Below are 25,281 nucleotides of genomic sequence, written 5' to 3'. Positions count from 1 at the left end.
CCATCCTATCCATGTACAATTCAAAAATATCTTTTGAATTTTAAACACGAGATTCTGCAGATGACAGATATCTTGAGCAACACACACAAAATGCTGGAGGAACTCAGCAAGTCAGGTAGCATCTATGGAGGGGCATAAGCAGTCAATGTTTCAGGCCGAGGTTCCTCTAGCACTGTGTGTGAATTTTGTTATGAATTTTGGTGTCCCAGACATTACATAAGACAATAACTGGAGGCCAACTATATTGAATATCATACTTACTCTCTTTCAGACAGATATCAACTGCCAGTACTGCTTGAGAGATGTTATCCTTGTTTGACCTCATGTCCTTAATCACAATGTTATTCAGTTCCCGCTGAAATTCATGGAGATGCTCTGAACTGAAACCTGCCATAGGAATTGTTACGGGGTTAATTAAACGAAAGCCAAGTGAGTGGATACTTGGGCACATTACAAATGTGACGGCAAATGACAACACTGCAATGGGAAATCACGACGGGCATTTTATTTAAAACGTAGAAGTACTGAGTGTACGATCAATGCCAAGTAATGGGTTGGGCACCAGTTGTTCAGCTCTGACACTCAACATTTCCAACACTAGCAGAGCTTCAAAGCAAATTATCGAACTGCGCACGTTACCATATACTATCCCTAGATTCATTTTCTTGCTGGCATTCACAGTAAAAGAAATACAATAGAATCAATGAAAACAGCACTCAAAGACAGGCAAGCAACCAATGTGCAAAAAATAACAAATTATGCAAATACAGTAAATAAACACACAAATATACAAATGAATCGATAGATGAATTAATAAATACATACATATTGAGAACATGAGTTGCAAAATTCTTGAAAGTGACTTTGTAAGTTGTGGTATCAGTTCAGAGTTGAGGTCATTGAAGTTACACCTGCCAGTTCAGCAAGGTGTAAGCAAGGTCCTTTGTAGTTTGGTTACCAAAAATAACACCAATTCACACCCTACTCCCTGCATCTCGTTCTGCGCTAACCCCCAGCTCAGGAGAGAACTGCCAGCTAACAGCATTGTTCAGGTTGGCGAGTTGCCTTCACCTCGACTGTGCACTGCAAAGCAGAGGTACAGAACAAACTGGAGGCGAGACGTTGGCCTCACACTCAACTAGCAAATGTCCAGTGTAGGACAAAGTCGTGCCAAGCTAGTGGACCAGGTCAATTTTGCATCTTCTTGGCATACAAGAACATAGAACAGAATAGGCCCTTCAACCCACAATGTTGTGCCAACTTTTAACCTACCCTAAGATCTACCCAATCCTTCCCTCCTGCCTAGCCCTCCATTCTTCTTTCATCCATGTGCTTAATCCGCCTCTACCACCACCCCGGCACATAAACACACTGTGTAAAAAAGCTTACCTCTGACATCCCCCTTATACTTTCTTCCTATCACCTTAAAATTATGCCCTCTTGAATCATTTCCACTCTTGAGGGAAAAAAACGTCTGGCTATCCACTTAATCATCTTGCACACGAAAAGAAAATCTTATGCAGAGGGATTAGTTTCAGTAATGTAGTAAGTTTGCACTAGTACAATGTGGAGGGGACTGAGTACACATTTTGGTGAAAAAAGGAGAGCAAACAGTAACAGAGCTCGTGTTATCGTGGACCTTGAAATAGTGATGCAATATTTCTGCAACTCAAGTAAGACTCTGTGTTGGATCACAGAGTCAACAAGCCAGATAAACATTTTTTTTGAGTGTGTGGGTTTACATATCTCACCAGCAGGGGCTTGAACATAGAAGTATGGCATAAACCCGTGTATGTGGCAGCAGACGCTGTTCCCTTCCATTGTAATTCCAAACATTCGGGTCACAGGAACTGGCCCCTGTTTATTCCCAGGCATTCCAGCAACGTAAGACCCTACAAGAGAAAGGGAAATACAGTTACTAAAACTGGGAATCTTTGTGGAACGTAGCTTTGTACAAAATAGGCAGCAAGGTAGTGTAGCAGTTAGCATATCACTTTAAAACACCAGTGATCAAGACTGGGATTCACATGACCATTACACACTCTAGGTCAACAATCTTTTCCATCCAGAATATATTTTCTGCAGACATTTCATTGCAATCTACTAATACAGAATTGTCATATTAGTATCAAAAATTATGCAATGGATTGGAGTTCAATCCTCTGACAGGCATGTTGTGAAAGAGAGAACCAGCTACAAGGTCTCAGTGAGAATAATTTAATTTGCAATAGAAATATTGGTAAAGGACCAATTAGTACGGCACTTTACAGTGTAACATTCCGAACACAATTCCCGCTGCAATCTCTAAAGAGTTGTACATTCTCCCAGTGAATGCGCGACTTTGCTCCCACATACATTGATCTATAAAGGCCAATGTGCTTAAAGCTCTCTTTATGACCCTATCCTCCTGTGACACTACTTTCAAATAATTATGGATCTGTATTCCCAGATCTCTCTGTTCTACCGCACTCCTCAGTGTCCATACAAGTCCTATCCTAGTTTGTTCTCTCAAAGTGCAACACCTCACACTTGTCTGCATTAAACTCCCTCTGCCATTTTTCTGCCCATTTTTCCAGCTGGTCCAGATCGCTCTGCAAGCTTTGATAGTCTTCCTCGCTGTCCACTACACACTCCGCCCAATCGTGGTGTCATCTGCAAATCTGTTGATCCGGTTTATGAAATTATCATCCAGATCATTGATATAGGTGACAAACAACAACAGACCCAGTACCGATCCCTGTGACACATCACTAGTCACAGGCCTCCAGCCAAAGGCAACCCTCTACTACCACTCTCTGGCTTCTCCCACAAAGCCAGTCTAATCAACTTACTACCTGACCCTGAATGCCGAGTGACTGAACCTTTTAGGGCAATATTGTCAAAGGCCTTGCTAAAGTTCATGTACACAACATCCACTGCCTTGCTTTCATCAACTTCCCTGGCAACTTCCTCAAAAAACCCTGTAAGATTTGTCAGACACAACTTATCTCTGTCTACCTAAATACTTATATATTGAGTTTGTAAAAATACCTTCCAATAACTTACTACTGATGACAGGCTCACAAGCATATTATTTCCTGGCTTATTCTCAGATCCTTCTTAAACAACAAAACAACACCAGCTATGCTCCAATCCTCTGGCACCTCACCCCTTGCTAAAGGACACTTTAAATATCTCAGCGAGGGCCCTTGCCTCCCAGTAGTTCCTGAAGGAACACATTCTCAGGACCTGGGGATTTATTAATTTGCCTCAAGACAGCAAACACCTCCTCCTCTAATCTGTGCATGGCCTTAATGTTATTTTGCCTCGCTTCTATAGACCCTGTGCCCATCTCCCAAGTAAATACAAGTGCAAAAAAAAAAAAAAAAAAAAAAAATCCATTTGAGATCTCCCCCAATTCTTTTGGCTCCACACATGGATTACCACTCTGATCTTCAAGACCAATGTTGTCCCTTGAAATCCTCCTTCACTTTGTCTGCCAGAGCATCCTCATGCCTTCTTTTAGCCCTCCTGATTTCCTTCTGAAGTGTCCTCTTGCAGTTCTTATGATCTCCCTCTTTAATCTCTTTAAATGGCAGGAGTAAGTGGATTCCCAAGTTAATTTACTGTCTGCAGAATATTTTTAAATATCCTTCAAGTGAGAAGTTAATGCACATTCTTTGGTTCTTTAAGTGCCAAGAGTGGGAAAATAACACTCAAGTCGATACGCCTACGATTCATTCCTCGAAATATTCCATCTCGGCACCTCAACTTTCTCGCTCCCACATTTATTCGTTGCTCCAAAGTTATACAATTCTAAACACTTACATCTGCATTACCTTTCACTGAAATACTATTCTTGGTTAAGATTTACATGCACGTGAATGCCAGTGCATCTTGGATGAATAATAGTGATCATTTTAGAATTTTCTCCGAAGCATCAGATCTAACCCCACTAAACAAGTTCTGGAAAAGATTCACTGATAATCAAATTTTCTGGGACAATAGTGTACATGCTTTCTTAGTCAAATCAGTAATATGAAACTTCCTAATCAATACAGATCCAAGTTAAAGGCACACTACAGCAAATAATTTTGGTGGAATGAAGGCCCGGTGAATTGGTGGAGGAACTTGCTGAATTCAGATTAACAGAGTATGAAATTTTCTACAACTTATCAATTTGACTCTCCCTCTTTCCTCGATAAAGAATACAGTAGAACATAAAACATAGATCATTACAGCACAGTACAGGCCCTTTGGCCCACGATGTTGTGCTGTCCTAATAAGCTACTCTAAGATCATTCAAACCCTTCCCTCCCACACAGCCCTCCATTTTTCTATCATCTATGTGCCGATCCAAGTGTCTCTTAAATGTCCCTAAGGTATCTGCGTCTACCACCACCAATGGCAGCAAGTTCCACACATCACCACTCTGGGTAAAAAAAATGTACAAGCAAAACCTGTGGCAAATTAAACCAGAACCAGAACTGGAAGACAGTTATGAAAGTACATCGCAGATCCTCGAAAGAGTTCTGGAGAAAATGTTGATGGGCAAATTTTAATTTGCCTTGAATTTTTATTCTCACTCGGTAAGCAGAGGGTAGACCCTGAAGAAGCTGTTGATGGGCTTTAAACAAAAATTAACACTTACCCCCGCAGTTAAATGTTAGGAGACCTGTATGATTATATTCAGAATTGTTACTGCTTTTCTTTTTGTTCTGCCTTGTGTATGAGATGGTAAGAGGTGTAGATACAGTGGACAGCCAGCGTCTTTTTCCCCAGAGCCAGGGGGAATAATTTTAGAGTGTTTGGAGGAAAGTATAAAGGAAATGTCAGGGGTAGGCTCTTTTTTAAATAGACAGAGAGCAATGAATGTGTGGAATTTGTTGCCAAGGATGGTAGTAGAGGCAAATACATTAGGGAGATTTACAAGACTCTTAGATAGCTCTCTATTTCTCTATTATAGATGAGCCCAGGTGGGAGGGAAGGGCTAGATTTGGGAAAAGGTTAAAAAGTCAGCACAGCATCATGGTCTGGATGGCATGCACTCTGCTGTACAATTCTGTGTTCTATGCTCTAAATGGTTTCCCATTGCACTGCATAATAGAAAAAAATTTAATGCTTAAAGAAGATGTTGCTAGTAGAATCCAAGATATTGATGGCAAAATAATGGGAAAATGCTCATTAAGATAGGAATAATGGCTCCATATCCAACTGTGATACAAGATCTCCAGAATGTTTTGACACCAGAAGTAAATGGTAGCTAGATTTAAAGATATGAAGATATGTAAATTCTGAAACCAGATGGAATAAATCTTGAGGCTAAAAGATAATATTTTCACAGCACCCTGCGTAGAAGAACAACGGGTACAGCAAGACCGGGACCAACTGAAATGGAGATCAAACCAGAACCAAAGTCAAAGTACATTCACTAAAAAAAATAAATCAAAACTCCAATTAAATCCTAATAAACAATGGCAAACTAACACTCCAGTGTATAATCTAAACACCAAACCTCAATTTCTTTCATGGATAACAATTTAAATAATGTGGCCTGTAAACACGAGGGATTCTGCAGATGCTGGAAATCCAGAACAAAGCATACAAAATGCTGGAGGAACTCAGCAGGTCAGGCAGCATCTATGGAAATGAAGATACAGTTGACGTTTCAGGCCGGGACCCTTCCTTTCCAGCTCTGAAATAGACTGTTTATTCCCCTCCGTGGATGCTGCCTAACCGGATGAGACAGTGAGAAAGTGTGATGAGCCAAAATAGCTGTTTAGAAGCAGCAAGAATACAATGGACTAAACAGCCTTCCTGCATGTTCTGATCCAGTCCTGATGAAGGGTAGCAGCCCAAAACTTTGACATTATTCCTCTCCATAGATGCTGCCTGACCTTAGTTCCTCCAACATTTTGTGTCACTCTAGATTTCCAACATCTGCAGCATCTCGTGTTCCTACGTGTTACAACTTTAATATTTTTGTTAGGATTGTTAAAATATTATAGTGATAATAGACAGTATGAGTATTGCACCTCACATTTTCTGAGGGGCACACAATTGCTATGTACTACCAGACAGGAGCAGGCCATTCAGCTCTTCAGTGCTGTGTTATCAGCTCAGATTGTGTAAACTTAACTGTTACTCAGCTTACCTTGGGTCTAAAGCACACACAGTAATAACCCCCATTGACTCTTCATTTTTAGCAATGCGCCATAGAAAGTATGGTGTCTGGATGTGTATCAACTGCTCTGCAAGTGACCACAAAAAACAGCAGAGGACTGGACACAGCTCAGCACATCACAGAAACCAGCCTCCCCTCTAGCATAATCAAAGACTCCTCCCCTCACCCCCAGTCGTTCTCTCTTCTCCCCTCTCCCATCAGGCAGAAAATATAAAAGCCCGAAAGGACGTACCACCAGACACAAGGACAGCGTCTGTCCCACTGTTGTCAGACTCTAGAACAGACCTCCAGTACAATAAGATGGACTCTTGACCTCACAAGCTACCTCATTATGATTTTCAACTTCTATCATTTATCTGCTATTTGCACGTTTTACCTTGTTCTACCTCAAATCAGTGTGTAATGATCTTACCTGTAAAAAAAAGTTATACAAGGCAAACTTTCCACAGTATCTTGGTACATGTGACAATAATAATACTAATCATAATCAAACCTACACAGTTTGTTTTCTTTTAAATGTACCATCGGGCCACTGATGCTTTTATACCACAACATAAAGTGGACGGCTGGATCCAAACCCAGGGCTTTGTCCGAGCCAGAGCTTCCTGCTCAGTATCACTGTTGGTATGATCACTTACCCACATAGTACTCCAACTCCACCTGCTGGAAAGCAATGTTATCCTCTTTCGGGTTGATCACTGGTGCAGGCGGCCGCTGCCATTTAATGTTCTTGAAATCTGAAGAAAACAGGTTTCCTGAAAGCAGAAAGTTTACAGGGTTTATAACACCACATTACAGTTCATATAACTTCCGAACTGTCCAAAAGATGACATCATAATCCACCTTGCTGTGGCCTTGGTTTCATCCCCCTTCATTTCCAGTCCTGATGAAGTGTCTGGGACCAAAATGTTAATTGTTTATTCGTCTCCACAGATACTGCTGGACTTCCTGTGTTCCCCTGGTGTGTTACTCGCAATATCCAAAATCTGCAGAATCTACAGTGTTTCTTATGGCCTTACACCTTACTGTAACACTTAATTCTGCATTCTGTTATCGCTTTCCCTTGTATTACCTCAATACATTGATGAAATGCAATTATCTGTATGGATGGCACGGCAAAACAAAATTTTTCACTCTTCCTTTGTACATGTGCTAATAATGAATATCATAAATACCAATGAGCCAGGCAGAAGGAGAAACAGACAGAGACAATGAATTAAAGCACACTGCCACCTACCAACTGGAACCGAATCATGCGACGGCTGCGCTTCCTTAGCATCCATGAGCATCTCTGCCTCCACTTCATCCAGGTATGCCAGCTCATCTTCAAACTGCGACGGCCCCTCCTCGTCCCAGTCTCCTCGCACGCGTTTCGCGGACGGCTGGCTGCCATTGCCACTACTGCCGTATGGCTTCTTCTTTGCACTAAGCATGTTTTATCTGCGCAAGACCACAAGACCATAAGACGTAGGGGCAGAATTAGGCCATTCAGCCGGGTCTGCTCTGCCATTCCATCATGGCTGATCCCAGATCCCACTGAACCCCATACACCTGCCTTCTCGCCATGTCCTTTGATGCCCCAACTGATCAGGAAACTATCAACTTCCACCTTAAATACACACACACACCTGGCCCCACTACAGCCTGTGGCAGAGCATTCCACAGATTTACTACTCTCTGTCTAAACAGAAATCCTTCTTAGATAGATGATAGATAGATAGATAGATACTTTATTCATCCCCATGGGGAAATTCAACTTTTTTTTCCAATGTCCCATACACTTGTTGTAGCAAAACTAATTACATACAATACTTAACTCAGTAAAAAATATGATATGCATCTAAATCACTATCTCAAAAAGCATTAATAATAGCTTTTAAACAGTTCTTAAGTCCTGGCGGTAGAATTGTAAAGCCTAATGGCATTGGGGAGTATTGACCTCTTCATCCTGTCTGAAGAGCATTGTATCGATAGTAACCTGTCGCTGAAACTGCTTCTTTGTCTCTGGATGGTGCTATGTAGAGGATGTTCAGAGTTATCCATAATTGACCGTAGCCTACTCAGCGCCCTTCGCTCAGCTACCAATGTTAAACTCTCCAGTACTTTGCCCACGACAGAGCCCGCCTTCCTTACCAGCTTATTAAGACGTGAGGCGTCCCTCTTCTTAATGCTTCCTCCCCAACACGTCACCACAAAGAAGAGGGCGCTCTCCACAACTGACCTATAGAACATCTTCAGCATCTCACTACAGACATTGAATGACGCCAACCTTCTTAGGAAGTACAGTCGACTCTGTGCCTTCCTGCACAAGGCATCTGTGTTGGCAGTCCAGTCTAGCTTCTCGTCTAACTGTACTCCCAGATACTTGTAGGTCTTAACCTGCTCCACACATTCTCCACTAATGATCACTGGCTCCATATGAGGCCTAGATCTCCTAAAGTCCACCACCATCTCCTTGGTCTTGGTGATATTGAGACGCAGGTAGTTTGAGTTGCACCATATCACAAAGTCCTGTATCAGTTTCCTATACTCCTCCTCCTGTCCATTCCTGACACACCCCACTATGGCCGTGTCATCAGCGAACTTCTGCACATGGCAGGACTCCGAGTTATATTGGAAGTCTGATGTGTACAGGGTGAACAGGACCGGAGAGAGTACGGTTCCCTGCGGCGCTCCTGTGCTGCTAACCACCGTGTCAGACCTACAGTCTCCCAACCGCACATACTGAGGTCTATCTGTCAAGTAGTCCACTATCCAATCCACCATGTGAGAGTCTACTCCCATCTCCGTTAGTTTGTGCCTTAAGATCTTGGGCTGGATGGTGTTAAAGGCACTAGAGAAGTCAAGGAATGTAATCCTCACAGCACAACTGACCCCCTCTAGGTGAGATTCTTACCTCTGTTCTTAAGGATCGCCCCTCAATTTTGAGACCCCCATCATAGGAAACATCCTCTCAATACACCTTATCAAGTCATTTCAACATTCAGTAGGTTTCAATGGAATTCCCCCCACATTCTTCTAACTTTCAGTGAGTATAGGCCCAAAGCTGCCGAACGCTCCTCATATGTGAACCCCTTCATTCCCAGAATCATCCTCGCGAATCTCCTCTGCACTCCCTCCAATGACCACACATCCGTTCTGAGATATGGGGCCCAAAACTGTTGACAATACGCCAACTGCGGCCCGACTAGCGTCTTATAAAGGTTCAGCATTACCTCCTTGCCTTTATAAAAACATAAGAAATAAGAGCAGGAGTCGGCCATCTGGCTCATCGAGCCTACTCCACCATTCAATAAGATCATGGCTGATCTGACCATAGACTCATCTCCACCTACCTGCCTTTTCCCCATAACCCTTAATTCCCCTACTATGCAAAAATATATCCAACCTTGTCTTAACTACATTTACTGAGGTAGCCTCCAGTTTCATTAGGCAGAGTATTCCACAGATTCACCACTCTCTGGAAAAAGGAGTTCCTCTTCAACTACGTCCTAAATCTACTCCCCCGAATCTTGAGGATATGTCCCCTAGTTCTAGCTCACCTACCAGTGGAAACAACTTTCCTGCCTCTTATCTATTTCTTTTATAATTTTATGTTTCTATAACATCTCCTATCATTCTTCTGAATGCCAGCAAGTAAAGTCCCAGGTGACCCAATCTCTGGTTACTGTCGATGCAATGCTCCTCAGACAGGATGAAGAGGTCAATACTCCCCAATGCCATTAGGCTTTACAATTCAACTGCCAGGACTTAAGAACTTTTTTTAAAGCTATTATTAATGCTTTTTGAGTTAGTGATTTAGATGCATATCATATTATTACTGAGTTAAGTATTGTATGTAATGAGTTTTTGCTACAACAAGTGTATGGGACATTGGAAAAAATGTTGAATTTCCCCATGGGGATGAATAAAGTATCTATCTATCTATCTAGTCCAACCCTGTCATATCTGTATCAACCTGCTGAACCTTCTCTGCACTGCCTCCAAAGCCAGTATATCCTTCCTCAAGTACGGAGACCAGAACTGCACGCAGTACTCCAGGTGCAGCCTCACCAGTACTCTATACAGCTGCAGCATGACCTCCCTGCTCTTAAATTCAATCCCTAGAGCAACGAAGGTCAACTTTCCATTTATCTTCTTGATAACCTGCTGCACTTGCAAACCAACCTTTTGAGATTCATGCACCAACACTCCCAAGCCCCTCTGCACAGCAGCATGCTGCAACATTTTACCATTTAAATAATCTTCTCTGTCATTTTTCCTTCCAAATTGGATGACCTCACATTTATCAACATTGTACTCTATCTGCCAGACCCCTTCCTACTCATTTAACCTATCCATATCTCTCTGCAGACTCTCCGTCTCTTCTGCACTATTTGATTTTCCACTTAATTTAGTGTCATCAGCAAACTTAGATACACTACACTTGGTCCCCTCTTCCAGATCATTAATGCACATCGTGAAAGGTTACAGGCCCAGCGCTGACCCCTGCGACACACCACTCACCACTGATTGACAACCAGCATGACCTACTTCTTAACCTGTTTTGGGAACCATCCACAAACTCTGCCACAAAGAAATCTATTCAATTATCCAGATCATTGCCAATGTGAAAAGCAGTGGTCCCAATACTGACCCCTGAGGAACACCACTAGTCACTGGCAGTCAACCAGAAAAGGCTCCCTTTATTCCCACTTGCTGCCTCCTGCCCGTCAGCCATTCCGCTATCCATGCCAGTATTTTATCCTGTTAGGCAGCCGCATGTGTGCACCGTATCAAATGCCCTCTGAAAATCTAAGTAAATGGCACCCACTGCCTCTCCAATGCTTATTACTTCCTCAAAGAATTTCCTTTCTTTTGCCTTCCTCTTTTCTTAAAGAGTGGAGTGACATTTGCAATCTTCTAGCCCTCCAGGACAATGCCAGAATCAAGCGATTCTTGGAAGATCATGACTAATACATCCGTTATCTCTTCTGCAACCCCTCCCAGGGCTCTGGGATGTAGTCCATCTGGTCCAAGTGATTGGTACACCTTAAGACCTTTGAGTTTCCCTCGCATTTTCTTCTTTGTCATAGCAATGGCACTCACTCCTGCACCCTGACACCCACAGATCTCTGGCACACTGCAAGTGTCTTCCACAGTGAAGACAGATACAAAGTACCCATTAAGCTCATTTGCCATTTCTTTGTCCCCCATTACTGCCTCACCAGCATTATTTTCCAGTGGTCCAATATGAACTCTCACCTCCCTTTTAACTCTTTATATAACTGAAAAACTTCCGGTATCCTGCTTTATATTATTGGCTAGTCTGCCCTCATATTTCATCTTTTCCCCTTCTTACAGCTTTTTGTTTTTAAAGTTGCATTTCTTGAGGATATTTTGTGACTGTAGTATATCCCAATTTATAGTACTGTACAAAAGTCTTAGGCACCAAAGCTATATCATATACGTAAATAAAACTTTTGCACAGGACTCTACAGCCTTTGAAATACTCCAGAAACATCTTGTAACACAACATTTGCAATCCATGCACAATACCTGTCTGCACAGGCATCAAGATTTATGGTAAAAAGAAATTAAGAAATTTATTTTCCTGGTATTTTTATATTAATCTATCTGATAATTAATATTTCTACCATCCCTTTAGAAGGAATGGACAATCATTTCATGTTTTCAAATGACCTCATCCACCGTTTACCAAGTAGCTCATTCCAGTGCATAACTGTGGCCAGCCACTGCATCATTTAAGACAAGTCTTCACGCCACTGACAGTACCTACAGAAGGCACGGAGGCAGCGCCTATCAAAGTCACGATCTTTGCTTGCTGCTACTGTCAGACAGGAGGTATAGAAGCCTTAAGTGCCACACCACCAGATTCAGCAACAGCTACTTTCATTCAACTGTAATGATACCTCAGTAACGGAACATTATGGACCACCGCTTGCACGACCACGGGCTTGTCTGTTTTATACAGTCTTTTTTCTCTTCACTATCTTGCATAATTTATGAGTAATTAACATACAATTATATTCTGGGAGATGTGGGTAGCTATTGAGCCCATAATGTCACTGCATGCAAGTTTTTCACGGTACCTGTAGCATGCCCAGAACTCACTAAGCTTAACCCTAACTCTACGTCTTTTGAATGCAGGAGGAAACCCGGGCACCCGGAGGACACCCCACATGTTCACGGGGAGAATATGCAAACTCCTTACAGACAGCGGCAGGAATTGAACCCCAATCAGTGGTTGCTGGTGCTGTAAAGTGATTGTGCTAACCACTAGGCTACCGTGCCATCTGGTTTTCACCTGCAGCGTGAACTTGATAATGACAAGCCATTTTGCCTTGGTGCTGAAGAGGGCCTGGTGCTTGTCTGATAGCCAAGTGCTTGTGCTCCTTCAGTGGGCATCACTGAACAGTGGAGCTTCCCGAGGTAAAAGTGAAAATGTTTGTGATCATTGAATGTCAGTGAATTTCCAGCCAGTGAAGTTCACCTTTTATGGTCTTGCTTAGAAAGGGCGTCAAAGGTTACAGGGAGAAGGCAGGAGAATGAGGTTGAGGGGGAAAATAAATTAGCCATGGTTGAATGGCAGTAGACTCGATGGGCCAAATTTCATGATTCTGCTGCTATAACTTAGTCTACTTCACGATACTTGTGCACATGACAATAAAATCAATTTGACCTTGTGAGTGAATGTCTGGATCAACAGTTCTGCTGCAGTCTCTGCCCTCTTCCAAAATACTCAGGTAATATTCAAAGCACAGGATCAAGTTGTAATAAAGATCTATTTACGCAGCATTGCTCGCAGCTTCAGCACACCTGAAGTACTTGGCAATAATGAAGTACCTTTGGATGGCAAACGTGATGTGCAAAAGACAGTCACTTAAATATTGAAGCTCGAAGAGCAAAAGAAAATGCTGTGAAAATCCAGAGCAACATGCACAAATTCGATGAAATGAACAGATCAAGTAGCATTTATTCATTTCCACAGAAGCCACCTGACGTGCTGAGATCCTCCAGCATTTTGTGTGTGTTACTCTGGATTTCCAGCATCTGCAGAATCTCGTGTTTGCGACTGTGAAAATACAAGTGTTTTTAAAAAGCATCAAACAAGTCTCGACTTTCACAGAGTTACTTATTGATGGGCTCAAAGATCTGTCAAAACAGGAAAGCATTATGCATACCACAATAAAAAACACTCCTGCTCCCTCATTCCATTTATAAACGAAGATACAATCCACATCCAAACTTTAAAATTAATTTTGTGCGCGTTTATTACAGGGTTTTGGATCTGTTTCATTGCTTAACAAAGCATCCACCAATAAATCAATTTGAAACTTCTCAAGAATAGTATACTGAAAATGCAGTCAACAACGTCCTAAACTGAATTATTAACATTGATTTCCAATCAAGAAATTCAGCTGATACTGAACTACAAGAACGGATTATTGAACCCCAGCTTGCACCAATTTGCAAACAAATGAGATTCTGCAGGTTCTGGAAATCCAGAGAAACACACACAAAATGCTGAAGGGCTGAACAGGTCAGGCAGCATCTACGGAGGGGACTATGCAGTCGACATTTCAGGCTGAGATTCTTCATCAGAACTTTATAGAGTCTAAAGTCCTGACAAGGTGTTTTGACCCGAAATATCCACTCTTTGTTCCTCTCCATAGATGATGCCCCACCTGCTGAGTTTCTCCGGCATTTTGTGAGAGTTGCTTTGCAAACAGTCTTGTTTTTTGTGTTTACATGTTGATTCTTGAAACCTGCTTCAGGGTTTGAGGAATCGGGATAAACTATGAAAGATTGCCCTGGAAATCTCAGGATCCAAAAACTAAAACAGACAGACATACTTTATTGATCCCAAGGGAAAGTGGGTTTCGTTACAGTCGCACCAACCAAGAACAGTGTAGAGATCTAGCAATATAAAACCATAAATAATTAAATAATAAGTTAATTATGCCAATTGGCATGCAACTTGGTCAGCATCCTCTTCTCAGACACAAACGTCAGAGTCCAGTTCCACCCCCACAACATCACCGGCCTTACAAATGAGTTTGTTGATTCTGTTGGTCTCTGCTACCCTCAGCCTGCTGCCCCAGCACACAACAGCAAACATGATAGCACTGGCCACCACAGACTCGTAGAACATCCTCAGCATCGTCCGGCAGATGTTAAAGGACCTCAGTCTCCTCAGGAAGAAGAGACGGCTCTGACCCTTCTTGTAGACAGCCTCAGTGTTCTTTGACCAGTCCAGTTTATTGTCAATTCGTATCCCCAGGTATTTGTAATCCTCCACCATGTCCACACTGACCCCTTGGGGTCACCGGTGCCTTAGCCCTCCTCAGGTCCACCACCAGCTCCTTAGTCTTTTTCAGAACCTTCAGAATACTGGGCCTTTGCAATGCTAAATTATTCTCATTGTGTCATTACATCAAAAGACTAATTACATCCAGTGTATTTAAGTGGTTGCTTTTTACAGCCAACAGCACAAAAGTATTCACCCATTATAAAATAGACATACTAACATATTTTCACAAAGTATTTAAAAGACTTCACAACTTTCCTGACACCACAAATCATTTCCTCTTCCACCACACATAAAATGCTGGAGTAACCCGGCAAGTCAGGCAACGAACAGTCAGAGTTTCACCTTGGTGCCTGAAACGTTGACCATTCATTCCCCTCCAGAGACATTGCCTGGCTCGCTGAGCTCCTCCAGCGTTTTATTTATATGTGTTGCTCAAGACTTCCAGGATCTGCAGAACCTCTGGTGTTTATGATTTGACCTTCCACATTCCTCCACTGCCAGAAGTGTATTTCCCTCTCTGACATACAAGTTCCCCTTACAGCATACACAATGTGCTCACCTACTCTACTGAAAGAACACTAACAGCCTTGTCACTGTACGCAACAGCTCTAGTTTATATTGACCAGAAAAGCATACGTGCACATAACGCCCTGTATCCCTGACTATTTTAAGGAAATACCAGTCTATCTCCTTTCCCCCATTGACAGCAGAGAGAAAAGCCTGACAGCAGACTCAAGGGCAGCATCTACCCCACTCTTATCACATAGGCAGACCTCTCATATACAAAAATGAACCTTTGAACTCCTAACCTCCAAAGCTACCTCAATGAACTTTGACGGCCTGCACTGCACTCTCTCTGGAACTGCAACACAGTCAGTATTCTAAATTCTGATTTCTTTTTACTTCCTTGGTGAGATAATATACAGCAGGATCATCTGGATACCGTGCAAACAAAAGCTTTTCACTGTATCCTGGTACAAACCTCCCAGACAGCCTGGACCCACTGCAATCTGCCCCTCACCAAAACACAGCTGTTCTCCCTCCCCTTACACTCCCCTCTGAAGCATCAGTGCTGAACTAAACGGATGTTTGACTATTGCTCTGCCTTCAATACTATAATTCATTCCAAGCTCAAAAACCTGGGACTCAACACCTCCCTTTGCAATGGGATCCCTCTTCCTGACCAACATAACGTAATCAGTAAGGACAGGCAGCAATATTGCTGCTACATTTACTCCCAACACTGGTATCCCATAAGGCTGTCACCTCAAAACACACACACACACTGCTTGGCCAGATTCCACTCTAAATCCACTCTGCAGGTTTATAGATGATGCCACCATATCTCAAATCATCGGTCAGAGTGCAGGAAGGAGATGGGGAGCCTGGCAACTTGGTGTCATGACAACAACCTCTCTCTATGTCAGCAAAATGAAAGACTTCAGGAAGGAAGGGGGGATTGCACCCGCTCCTGTCTATATGAACAGTGAAAGCAAGAGGGTTGACAGCTTCAGGTGAACATCATCAAGAGCCTGTCATCGTCCGACCACACTGATACTACAACCACCAAGCCCCACCATCAGCTCGACTTCCTAATGAGGCCACAGCACGTCCACATTAGCCCTCAGCAACCTTTACCAACGCATCCACGGAGAGCAGTCTATCAGATACATCACAGCTTGGTACGGCATGTGCTCTGCACATGACCACACAAAACTACAGAGACGTAGACACAGCTCGGCACATCACGTAAACCAATTCTGTCTACACTTATTGCAGCAAACACATGAAAGCCCCTCCAGCTGTTCGTGTCTACTGCTCCGGATTTCCAGCAACTGCAAAATCTCCTGTGCATGTGAACAGCGTGCAAGGCAGGTTGCTTACTATCTCAGAGTGACCATAATAACCTGATTAACCAATAAACCAGGACTCAAACTTCATTGTAGGATATAAGCACAACCCCAAATGTTACTGAAGGAATGCTACACCAATGAAAGTGCAATGTGTTGGAGGAACATCCCATTTCACAGACCACGTGAATGTAAACCATACCACAGTGGTATTCAAACAACCAAGGTTAGATTGGGGAAATCCACGTTCACACGTCACCCCAGTTGCCCTAGCAACAGTCATAGAGTACTACCACACAGTAACAAGCCTTTCGGCCCATCTCATTCATGCCAAATTGCTATTCTGCCTAGTCTCATCAAGCCAGACCCCGATCCCCTTCCCATCCTTGTAATCATCCAAGCTTCACTTAAGTGTTGCAATCAAACCTGCATCCACCACTTCTGCTGGCAGCTCGTTCCACACTCACTTCTAAGTGAAGAAGGTCACCCTCAGGTTCACCTTTCACCTTCAGCCCATGACCTTGTCTCAGCCAACCTCAGAGGAAAAAGCCAGCTTGCACTGACCCTATCTATGCCTTCAAAATTTTGTACACCTCTATCAAATCTCCTCTGTCTCCAACACTCCAGACAATAAAGTCTTAACCTATTCAACCTTTTCTTATATATAACTCAGATCTTCAACGTAAAGTTTCTCTGCATTCTTCCAAATCTTATTAATATATTCCTGTAGGTAAGTGACCAGATTTGCATACCAGCTTATACAACTTACTAAATTCAATACTCTGATTTTGAACAGATCGCTTTATGGCCCAGCGATGGTCACCCCACCAAATCAAAAGCACTTAAGTGCAAGCTGAGGCTATTGAACCGTTACCTACAGGTCAGAAGTTTGAGAGTTTAAGTGTAACCACAGAGTCAAGTGAAAGAATTTCCTTCACCCCACAAACACACACTACCACAGAGTCAAGTGAAACAACCTCTTACCACCCACCCCACACAGACAGACACTCAGCTCCCCAGCAAAGCCATCGCAGGCGCTGCCTGACACATGAGGCATTACAGCCAGGCCCTGCCAGGCGGGTAGAAGCTCGGCAGCCTGGGGTAAACACTAGCGCGTGAAACCTGCTGGCATTATTCGGTGGCCGCTCTACCCGAGCCTGGGTAATCCAGGGACAAATACGCCGCCGCACGTCCTTGCCCTTTTTCCCCGGCCACCGTCCTCCCACCGCCCGGGCCCGTGGCGCCTCGATTTCCCCTCGGAGAGCCCGCTCCCGGTCCCGGACGTGGCCCTGCTCCGGGAGAGCGGCAGCGGCAAAGCGCCCGCTCCATTACCTCGGCCTCCCGCTCGCTTCCAGGAGCCAATCTCCCGCCAAACGCGTGCCGCCCCCTGACCTCTGGTTACCGGGACAACGGCAGCGCGGCTCTCCTGATTGGGTCAAGACGCAGGGCTGCGCTGATTGGTTAGAAGGTGGAAACCGATTGGCCAAATTGATTGGTCGATGAAGCAACGGGTACCTCCATGGACTGAAATACGATCGGTACTGTCATTGGTTGAGAATAAACAACATTGATTGGCGGACAGGAAGAATTTGATCGTTACCATTGGCTGAAACTTTTAATAAATATTTAAGTGGTAAAAAAACATAAAACGTTGGAAATGATGAGCAGATCATGCACCATCTTCAAAGAGAGCAAATAAAAAACGAGAGTTAAAATAGAACACAAGGGATTCTGCGAATGCTGGAATTCAGGAGCAACACACAATCTGCTGGAGGAACTCAACGGGTCGAGCAGCAGCTGGAGAGGGAAAAGGAATCACCATCATTTCGGGTCAAACCCTGCATCAGAATCGGTTAGTAATCAGCATCAATCAGAAATCATAGACACAAGATTCTGCAGATGATGGAACTCTTCAGCAACACACACAGAATGAGGAATTCAGCAAGTCAGGCAGCATCTATGGAGGAGAATAAACAGTCAGTGTTTCTGGTCAAGAACTTTCAATGGGACTGGGACTTCTGGTCCTACTCCCTGGCCATTACCCCTCCCTCAAAATGCAACTAGGAATTTGTAAAATATGTGAATAAAAGAAAACACGATTCAATTCTCACCTCACCTCCCCCAAAAAAAACACAAACTCAAAAGATTCTGAAGTCCTCAGAAACACACACAATGCTGGAGGAACTCGGCAGGTCAGGCAGCATCTATGGACAGGGATAGAGAGCTGATGTTTCAGGCTGACACTTCACACACTTTCTCGAGGGTGCTACTGTCGTAAGTCAGGTGTTGAATCAGGACCCAACTGCAGAACGCAGACACTGGAGTCCCAGAAACAAGACGAGATGGAACTCAAGGACGGGACGGGATGCAGTCTAGGCAAGGGAAGCAGGACCACTACGAGGGACTGGGAACAAGGAACCTGGAGTGGAGTCTGAACCCGAGACTGGACAAGGACCCAGAACCTGGGTCTTGCCTTGGGCTCGGACCCCCAAACCCAGGTGAGGACGTGATAAGGCTTGGTTAGGGACTTGGGGTCTTGAGGTTTGGGTTGAGGCTGGAGGCCGCAGGCTTGGGTCGAGGCTGGAGGCCGCAGGCTTGGAGCTTGGGGAACTTGGAGACTGGAGCTAGGGGCAGACTAGGAACTGTACATCAACATGGAGCCGGAAATTACACTCTGACAAGCCGGGACTCATCTTTCACAGGACACTGACATGAGACGGGACAGTACACAGACATAGAGCCAGGCCTTATCCTCCAACAAGCCGAGACTCACCTTTAACAAGGCACTGACATGAGCCGGGACTTATCCACCGACAAGCCAGGACTCATCAAGGTGGGGCAGGACCATCCGTCGGGCAACAGCAGAACGGCCTGACTTACCCCACGAAGGCAAGGGCAAGGCAAGACAGATCACCCGCAGGGCAACGGCAGAACAGCCAGACTTACCCCACAGGGGCAAGGACAGGAAGAGACAAACACCAAGGAGACAGTTCCACCTCTGCATCGGGGTAGCTCTGAGTAGCCGTTACAGCTTTGGCTGGCTACAAAACCAACCAGATCCCTACCTAGCTCGGAGTGGCTGACAGCCACCCAGCAGGCCCGGGAAACAGCTGAATCCCTACCACAACGACCACTCCAACTACTACCAGCAAGGCTCCCAGAAGCCATGGTTCTCCAACACAGCCCCAAGGATGGCAATAGCCCATTCTAGCCTTCCACCAGCCATCTGTGCCATGAATATCTTGACAAGACAACCCCCCAGCCACACTCAATACCAGGGCTATTTATATTCCCAGTTCCAATATGAGCCTCAGGTGTTTCTGGTTAAGTCCAACCGCAGCAAGGGACCGCCGGAAAACCTGGAGTCCGCAGTCTGCAGACCGGACCACGGATTTTGGACTGAACCACCACAGCTACAGACAGATCCTCTTCCCCACAGCTCCAATAATCCGTGTTCAATCCACACTTCTGGTGTTGACTGTGTGGAGTTTGCATGCTCTCTCCACAGATACATTAGGGACATTTCAGAGACTTTCCCATAGGTGCATGAATGAAAATAAAATGGATGAAGAGTTAGAATTGTTAGATTGATCTTAGCTTCAAGTTCCTGGGTGTCAAGATCTCTGAGGATCTAACCTGGTCCCAGCACATTGATGTAGTCATAAAGAAGGCAAGACAGCAGTTATACTTTATTAGGAGTTTGAAGCGATTTGGCATGTCAACAAATACACTCAAAAACTATGGACAGTACAGCTCCATAGTTGTACTGTGGAGAACATTCTGACCGGCTGCATCACTGTCTGGTATGGAGGGGCTACTGCACAGGACCGAAAGAAACTGCAGAAGGTTGTAAATCTAGTCAGCTCCATCTTGGGCACTAGCCTACAAAGTACCCAGCACATCGTCAGGGAGCGGTGTCTCAGAAAGGGAGCGTCCACTATTAAATACCTCCAGGACCCAGGACATGCCCTTTTCTGTTACCATCAGGTAGGAGGTACAGAAGCCTGAAGGCACACACTCAGCGATTCAGGAACAGCTTCTTCACCTCCTGATCCCTAAGTGGACTTTGAAGCTTTGGACACTACCTCATTTTTTTTAATATACAGTATTGCTGTTTTTGCACATTTTTAATAATCTATTCAATATAAGTAATTGATTTACTTGTTTATTTATTATTGTGCTTTATTTTCTTTATTATTTTTCTCTCTCTCTGCTAGATTATGTATCGCATTGAACTGCTGCTGCTAAGTTAACAAATTTCACGTCACATGCCGGTGATAATAATCCTGATTCTGGCTCTGAGTAGGTCCAAAGGTCAGCACATCACAGGCCAAAGGGCCTGTACTGTTTTCTGTACCCCGTGAATATATATATTTCCCTCTCCCTCTCCCACTGCCCCCCCCATCTCTCTCTCTCTCTCTCACCCTTATAACAGGCAGTGGATTTTCCACGTGATGACATTCTCTGCGGCACATCAAGGGGCAGTTTCTTTAGGCCATTAAATCATGACAGCCCACCCGAGAAACAGTCAGGGAAATGGGATCCTTGGCAGAGATTTGATTCAACAGTTGATTGGAAATAGCTGACAGGGACCGGCGATGTTGTCGAAATTCAATTCAGTTTCATTTATTTAACACATAAACATCAGAATGTGAGTGCGCCGTGTGCGTTAGCAGCCGAACCACCCCGAGGGTGTGCTGGGAGGCAACCCGCGAGCGCCGCCACGCATTCCGGCGCCAATACTGCGTTCCCAGAATGCCCGGCAGAGCAACGCAGGACACAACCAGCGACAAAACAACCACAGCAAAACAAACCGCTTTCCCCGCTCCGCCCCGCACCTCCACGCACCCGCTCACACGCACAAACCCAAAAGCTCATTTGGGAACCTACCAGACATGCTGAAACCAATAGCGGTGGACGAACCGGGAGAATCGTAGACTGCTGAGGGCCAGATCTGTGGCATTCCAGATCAATGAACCCGAACCGCACAAGGAGGCCAGTAACGACCTGTGGAAGGGTGAAAAAATAATTCCGATTGAGGTTAGAGACAGAATCAGGCACACATCAGCTCCGGCAGGGTTTGCCCAGCCATTGCTTTCTACAAAGTGGAACCTAGCAGCATGAATGGCTGTGATCCTTCGTTCCCGGATGAGCTCAATGCCTCTTATACGCAGTTTGAAAGGGAGAACGAAACTACACCCGTGTGAATCCCTCTGTCGCGCAGGCCAACATCAGAACGTCTTGCAAAAGTGTGAAACCCTCGCAAGGTGTCAGGTCCTGTTGGTGTACCTGGCAGGGCTCTGAAAACCTGTGCCAATCAGCTGGCAGGAGCGTTCAAGGACATCTTCAGTCTCACAGCTGTAGTCGGAGGCAATCACACCAGTGCCCGAGAAGAGCAGGGTGAGCTGCCTCAATGATCATCACCCAGAGGCACTCACATCTACGGTGATGAAATGCTTCGAGAGGTTTGTCATGGCCAGAATCAGCTCCCACCTGGACCCTCTGCAATCTGCCTTTCGCCACAATAGGTCTACAGCAGATGCACTTGCACAGGCTCTCCGCTTGGACAACAGTAATAGCTACACCAGGCTGCTGTTTACTGACTACGGTTCAGTGTTCAACACCATCGTACCCTCAATTCTAATCAATAAACTCCAAAACCTGAGCCGCTGTACCTCCCTCGGCAACTGGATCCTCGACTTTCTCACCAGGGAACCACAGAAATAACATCTCCTCCTCGCTGACAATCAGCACTGGCGCATCTCAGGGACGTGTGCTTAGCCCACTGCTCTACTCTCTCTACACCCATGACTGTGTGGCTAGGAACAGCTCAAATGCCAACTATAGATAAATATGAAATATTTCTGAAAATTTGGCGCCCTTATTTACAAAAAATAGGATTAAATATATAGGTGCTCTGAAGATAAAATTATTGGTTATCTGGGGAAAGAAATACATATACATATTAAAGCTATTATGAACTCCATGGAGCATGTAGGGATCTTCCGATATCCAGGCATTCTTTCTTTCTTTCTTTCTTTCTTTTCTCTTTCTTTCTTTCTTTCTTTTTTCTTCTCTTTTTTTTCTATAGGGATATGTTAGGGGGAGGGGGGAAGGGTTGATAATTTTTTTCTTTCTGTAACCTATTTGAAAATTCAATAAAAAATGTTTTTTAAATGCCAACTATAAATTTGCCGATGACACGTCTATTGTTGGCCAAATTTCAGATGGTTTCGAGGTGGCGTACAGGAGTGAGATTGAACAGCTGGTTGAGTGGTGTTGGAACAACAACCTTGCACTCAACGTCAGTTAGACCAAGGGATTGATAGTGGACTTAAGGAAGGGGAAGTCGAGGGAACACACACCAGTCCTCTCGAGGGATCAGAAGTGAGCAGTTTCCAGTCCCTGGGTGTCAGCATCTCTGAAGATCTACCCTGGGCCAACATATCGATGCAGCAGCGGCTATAATTCATTAGGAGTCTGAGGAGATTTGGCATGTCACCAAGGGCACTCTCAAGTTTCTGCAGATGTACCATGGAGAGCACTCTGATTGCTTCACCGTCTGGTCCGGAGGGGCCACTGAACAGGATCAGGAAAAGCTGCAGAGAGCTGCAAACTCATTCAGCTCCATCGTGGGCGCTCATCTCCCCGGCGTCCATGACACCATAATCCAGGACGTGTCCTCTTCTCATTGCTACCATCAGGAGAGAAGTACAGGAACCTGAGCTCAACATTCAGAAACATCTTCTTCCCCTCCACCATCAGATGTCTGAATGGTCAATGAACACATGGACACCACCTCACTATTTTTTTCTTCTCTTCTTACACTAATTTAATTTTATATATATATATACACACACACTTATATCTTACTGCACTTTATAGTTTTTATTTCCATGTATTGCAAAGTACTGTCACGCTTCACGACAAAGGCCAGTGATATTCAACTTGATTCGGATTTGGTCAGTACACAAATGGGAAAGGTTTAAAAGGATCTGGGCAAAAATGAGCAAATGGGACCAGATTACATAAACACAGACGCTGGAAATCCAGAGTAATGTACACAAACTGCTGGAGGAGCTCAGCAGGTCAGGGAACATCCAAGGAAAGGAATAAATTGAGTGGGAAAGCAAATTGTGCAGAGGATACGGAGATATAGTGAGTGGGTGGGCAAGGGCCTGGCAGATGGAACACAATGTTGGTAAATGCGAGGTCATCCACTTTGGAAGGAAAAATGGAAAAGCAGATTATTATTTAAATGGTAAAATGTTGCAGCATGCTGCTGTGCAGAGGGACTTGGGAGTGTTTGTGCATGAATCACAAAAGGTTGGTTTGCAGGTGCGGCAGGCGATCAAGAAGGCAAATGGAATGTTGGCCTTCATTGCTAGAGGGATCGAATTGAAGAGCAGGGAGGTTATGCTGCAACTGTACAGGGTACTGGTGAGGCCGCACCTAGAGTACCACATCCGGTTCTGGTCTCCTTACTTGAGGAAGGATAATACTGGTTTTGGAGGTGATGCAGAGGAGGTTCACCAGGTTGATTCCAGAGACGTGGGGGTTGGACTATGAGGAGAGATTGAGTCGCCTGGGACTGTACTCTCTGGAATTCAGAAGAATGAGAGGAGATCTTATAGAAACATCCAAAATTATGAAAGGGATAGATAAGATAGAGGCAGAAAAGTTGTTTCCACTGGTAGGTGAAACTAGAACTCGGGGACATAGCCTCAAGATTCGGGGGAGTAAATTTAGGATGAGGAGGAACTGCTTCTCCCACAGGCTGGTGAATCTGTGGAATTCTCTGCCCAATGAAGCAGTGGAGGCTGCCTCAGTAAATATATTTAAGACAAGGTTGGATAGATTTTTGCATAGTCGGGGAATCATGGGGAAAAAGCAGGTCGATGGAGATGAGTCCATGGTCAGATCAGCCGTGATCTTATTGAATGACGGAGCAGGCTCGATGGGCCAGATGGCCTACTCCTGTTTCTTATGTTCTTAAACAGTCAACGCCTTAGCAGGGTCTCGATCTGAAACACTGACTCTTTATTCCTTCCCATAGATGCTGCCTGTTCCTCCAGCATTCTGTGTGTGTTGCCCTAACTCACCTTGATTGGCACGGACGAGTTGAGCTAAGGAGCCCGTTTCCATGCAGAGTATCTGTACATATTCCTAGTCAGAATAGAGCTTGAACGCAGTGACGCAGTGTTTGGCACTGTGGCACAGTAAGCACTTACCGTTACACATGAACCATAATCCGCTGTTTGTGAGGTGAGGCAACAGCAGGGGAAGAAACAGACCCATAAGCCACAGGAGACACTACCGAGGTAACGAACAACCTTAGCGAAGCCTTTAGCTTTAAAGCAGCATTTTACCCTTCGCACTCTCAACAAACAGTGACGAAACCTAGCCTGATAACACGCCGAACCAGTTTGGCAGCTGGTGACGTCACAGCAACTCCTTCCAGGCATCTACAATCAACAGCGGCTTGGTGGAACAAGGCCTGTAGTCCATGAGGAGCAGGAACTGGGTGTAGATTGGCTGTGGCTGGGCAAGTAATCGGCAGAAGGAGTGCAGTGAGAGGCCGGCGACTTAGCAGGTTGTTACTCAGATGGTACGAGGCCACAACGTGTGGGAAGGGAGGGGTCCTGGTGTGTGAGGCACCGAGGGTGGCATGCAGGAAAGGCGAGAAGGTGAATGAAACGTCAGGAACTCAAGTCTCCTACCTGGCAGCATCCACATTGATTTCTTTAACTTTCTGTCACTTGCCCTCCCTTTTTCCACTCCCCACTCTAGCTGCCCTCTTACCCCTCCTTTTCTCCTCACCTCCCTCCCACGGTCCTCTCTCCTCTCCTATCCGATTCCTCCTCTTTCCTCAGCCCTTTACGTCCCCCACCGATCACCTCCCAGCTTCTTACTTCAGCCCCTCCCCCACCCACCCTCCTTTCCGCTTTACCCGA

At 44.7% G+C, this 25,281-nt stretch overlaps 1 protein-coding gene across 4 annotated transcripts in view; it reads right to left on the bottom strand.

Annotated features, from left to right (window-relative positions):
• Positions 1 to 24,701, bottom strand: part of pold1 (polymerase (DNA directed), delta 1, catalytic subunit) — a 228,747-nt gene extending 204,046 nt beyond the window's left edge. The window contains exons 1-5 of one of the 4 annotated variants that reach the window (XM_073033971.1): positions 24,559 to 24,701; positions 21,218 to 21,334; positions 6,802 to 6,918; positions 1,752 to 1,892; positions 262 to 387 (exon numbers count right to left, since the gene is read on the bottom strand). In XM_073033971.1, coding sequence (XP_072890072.1) covers positions 262 to 387; positions 1,752 to 1,892; positions 6,802 to 6,918; positions 21,218 to 21,290 — 457 coding nt within the window. In that variant the 5' untranslated portion in view covers positions 21,291 to 21,334; positions 24,559 to 24,701. Of the gene's footprint in view, positions 1 to 261; positions 388 to 1,751; positions 1,893 to 6,801; positions 6,919 to 7,400; positions 7,604 to 13,161; positions 13,180 to 17,659; positions 17,726 to 21,217; positions 21,335 to 24,558 lie in introns of those variants that run through there. The other 3 variants (XM_073033969.1, XM_073033968.1, XM_073033970.1) reach the window with 3 other exon arrangements.
• Between the last annotated feature and the right edge of the window lie 580 nt (positions 24,702 to 25,281).

Source organism: Hemitrygon akajei, chromosome 31 (assembly GCF_048418815.1).
Source record: "Hemitrygon akajei chromosome 31, sHemAka1.3, whole genome shotgun sequence".
Classification (NCBI taxonomy): domain Eukaryota; kingdom Metazoa; phylum Chordata; class Chondrichthyes; order Myliobatiformes; family Dasyatidae; genus Hemitrygon; species Hemitrygon akajei.
The sequence above is the reverse complement of the archived record's forward strand: the minus strand, read 5'-3'. Positions and strand labels throughout refer to the sequence as shown.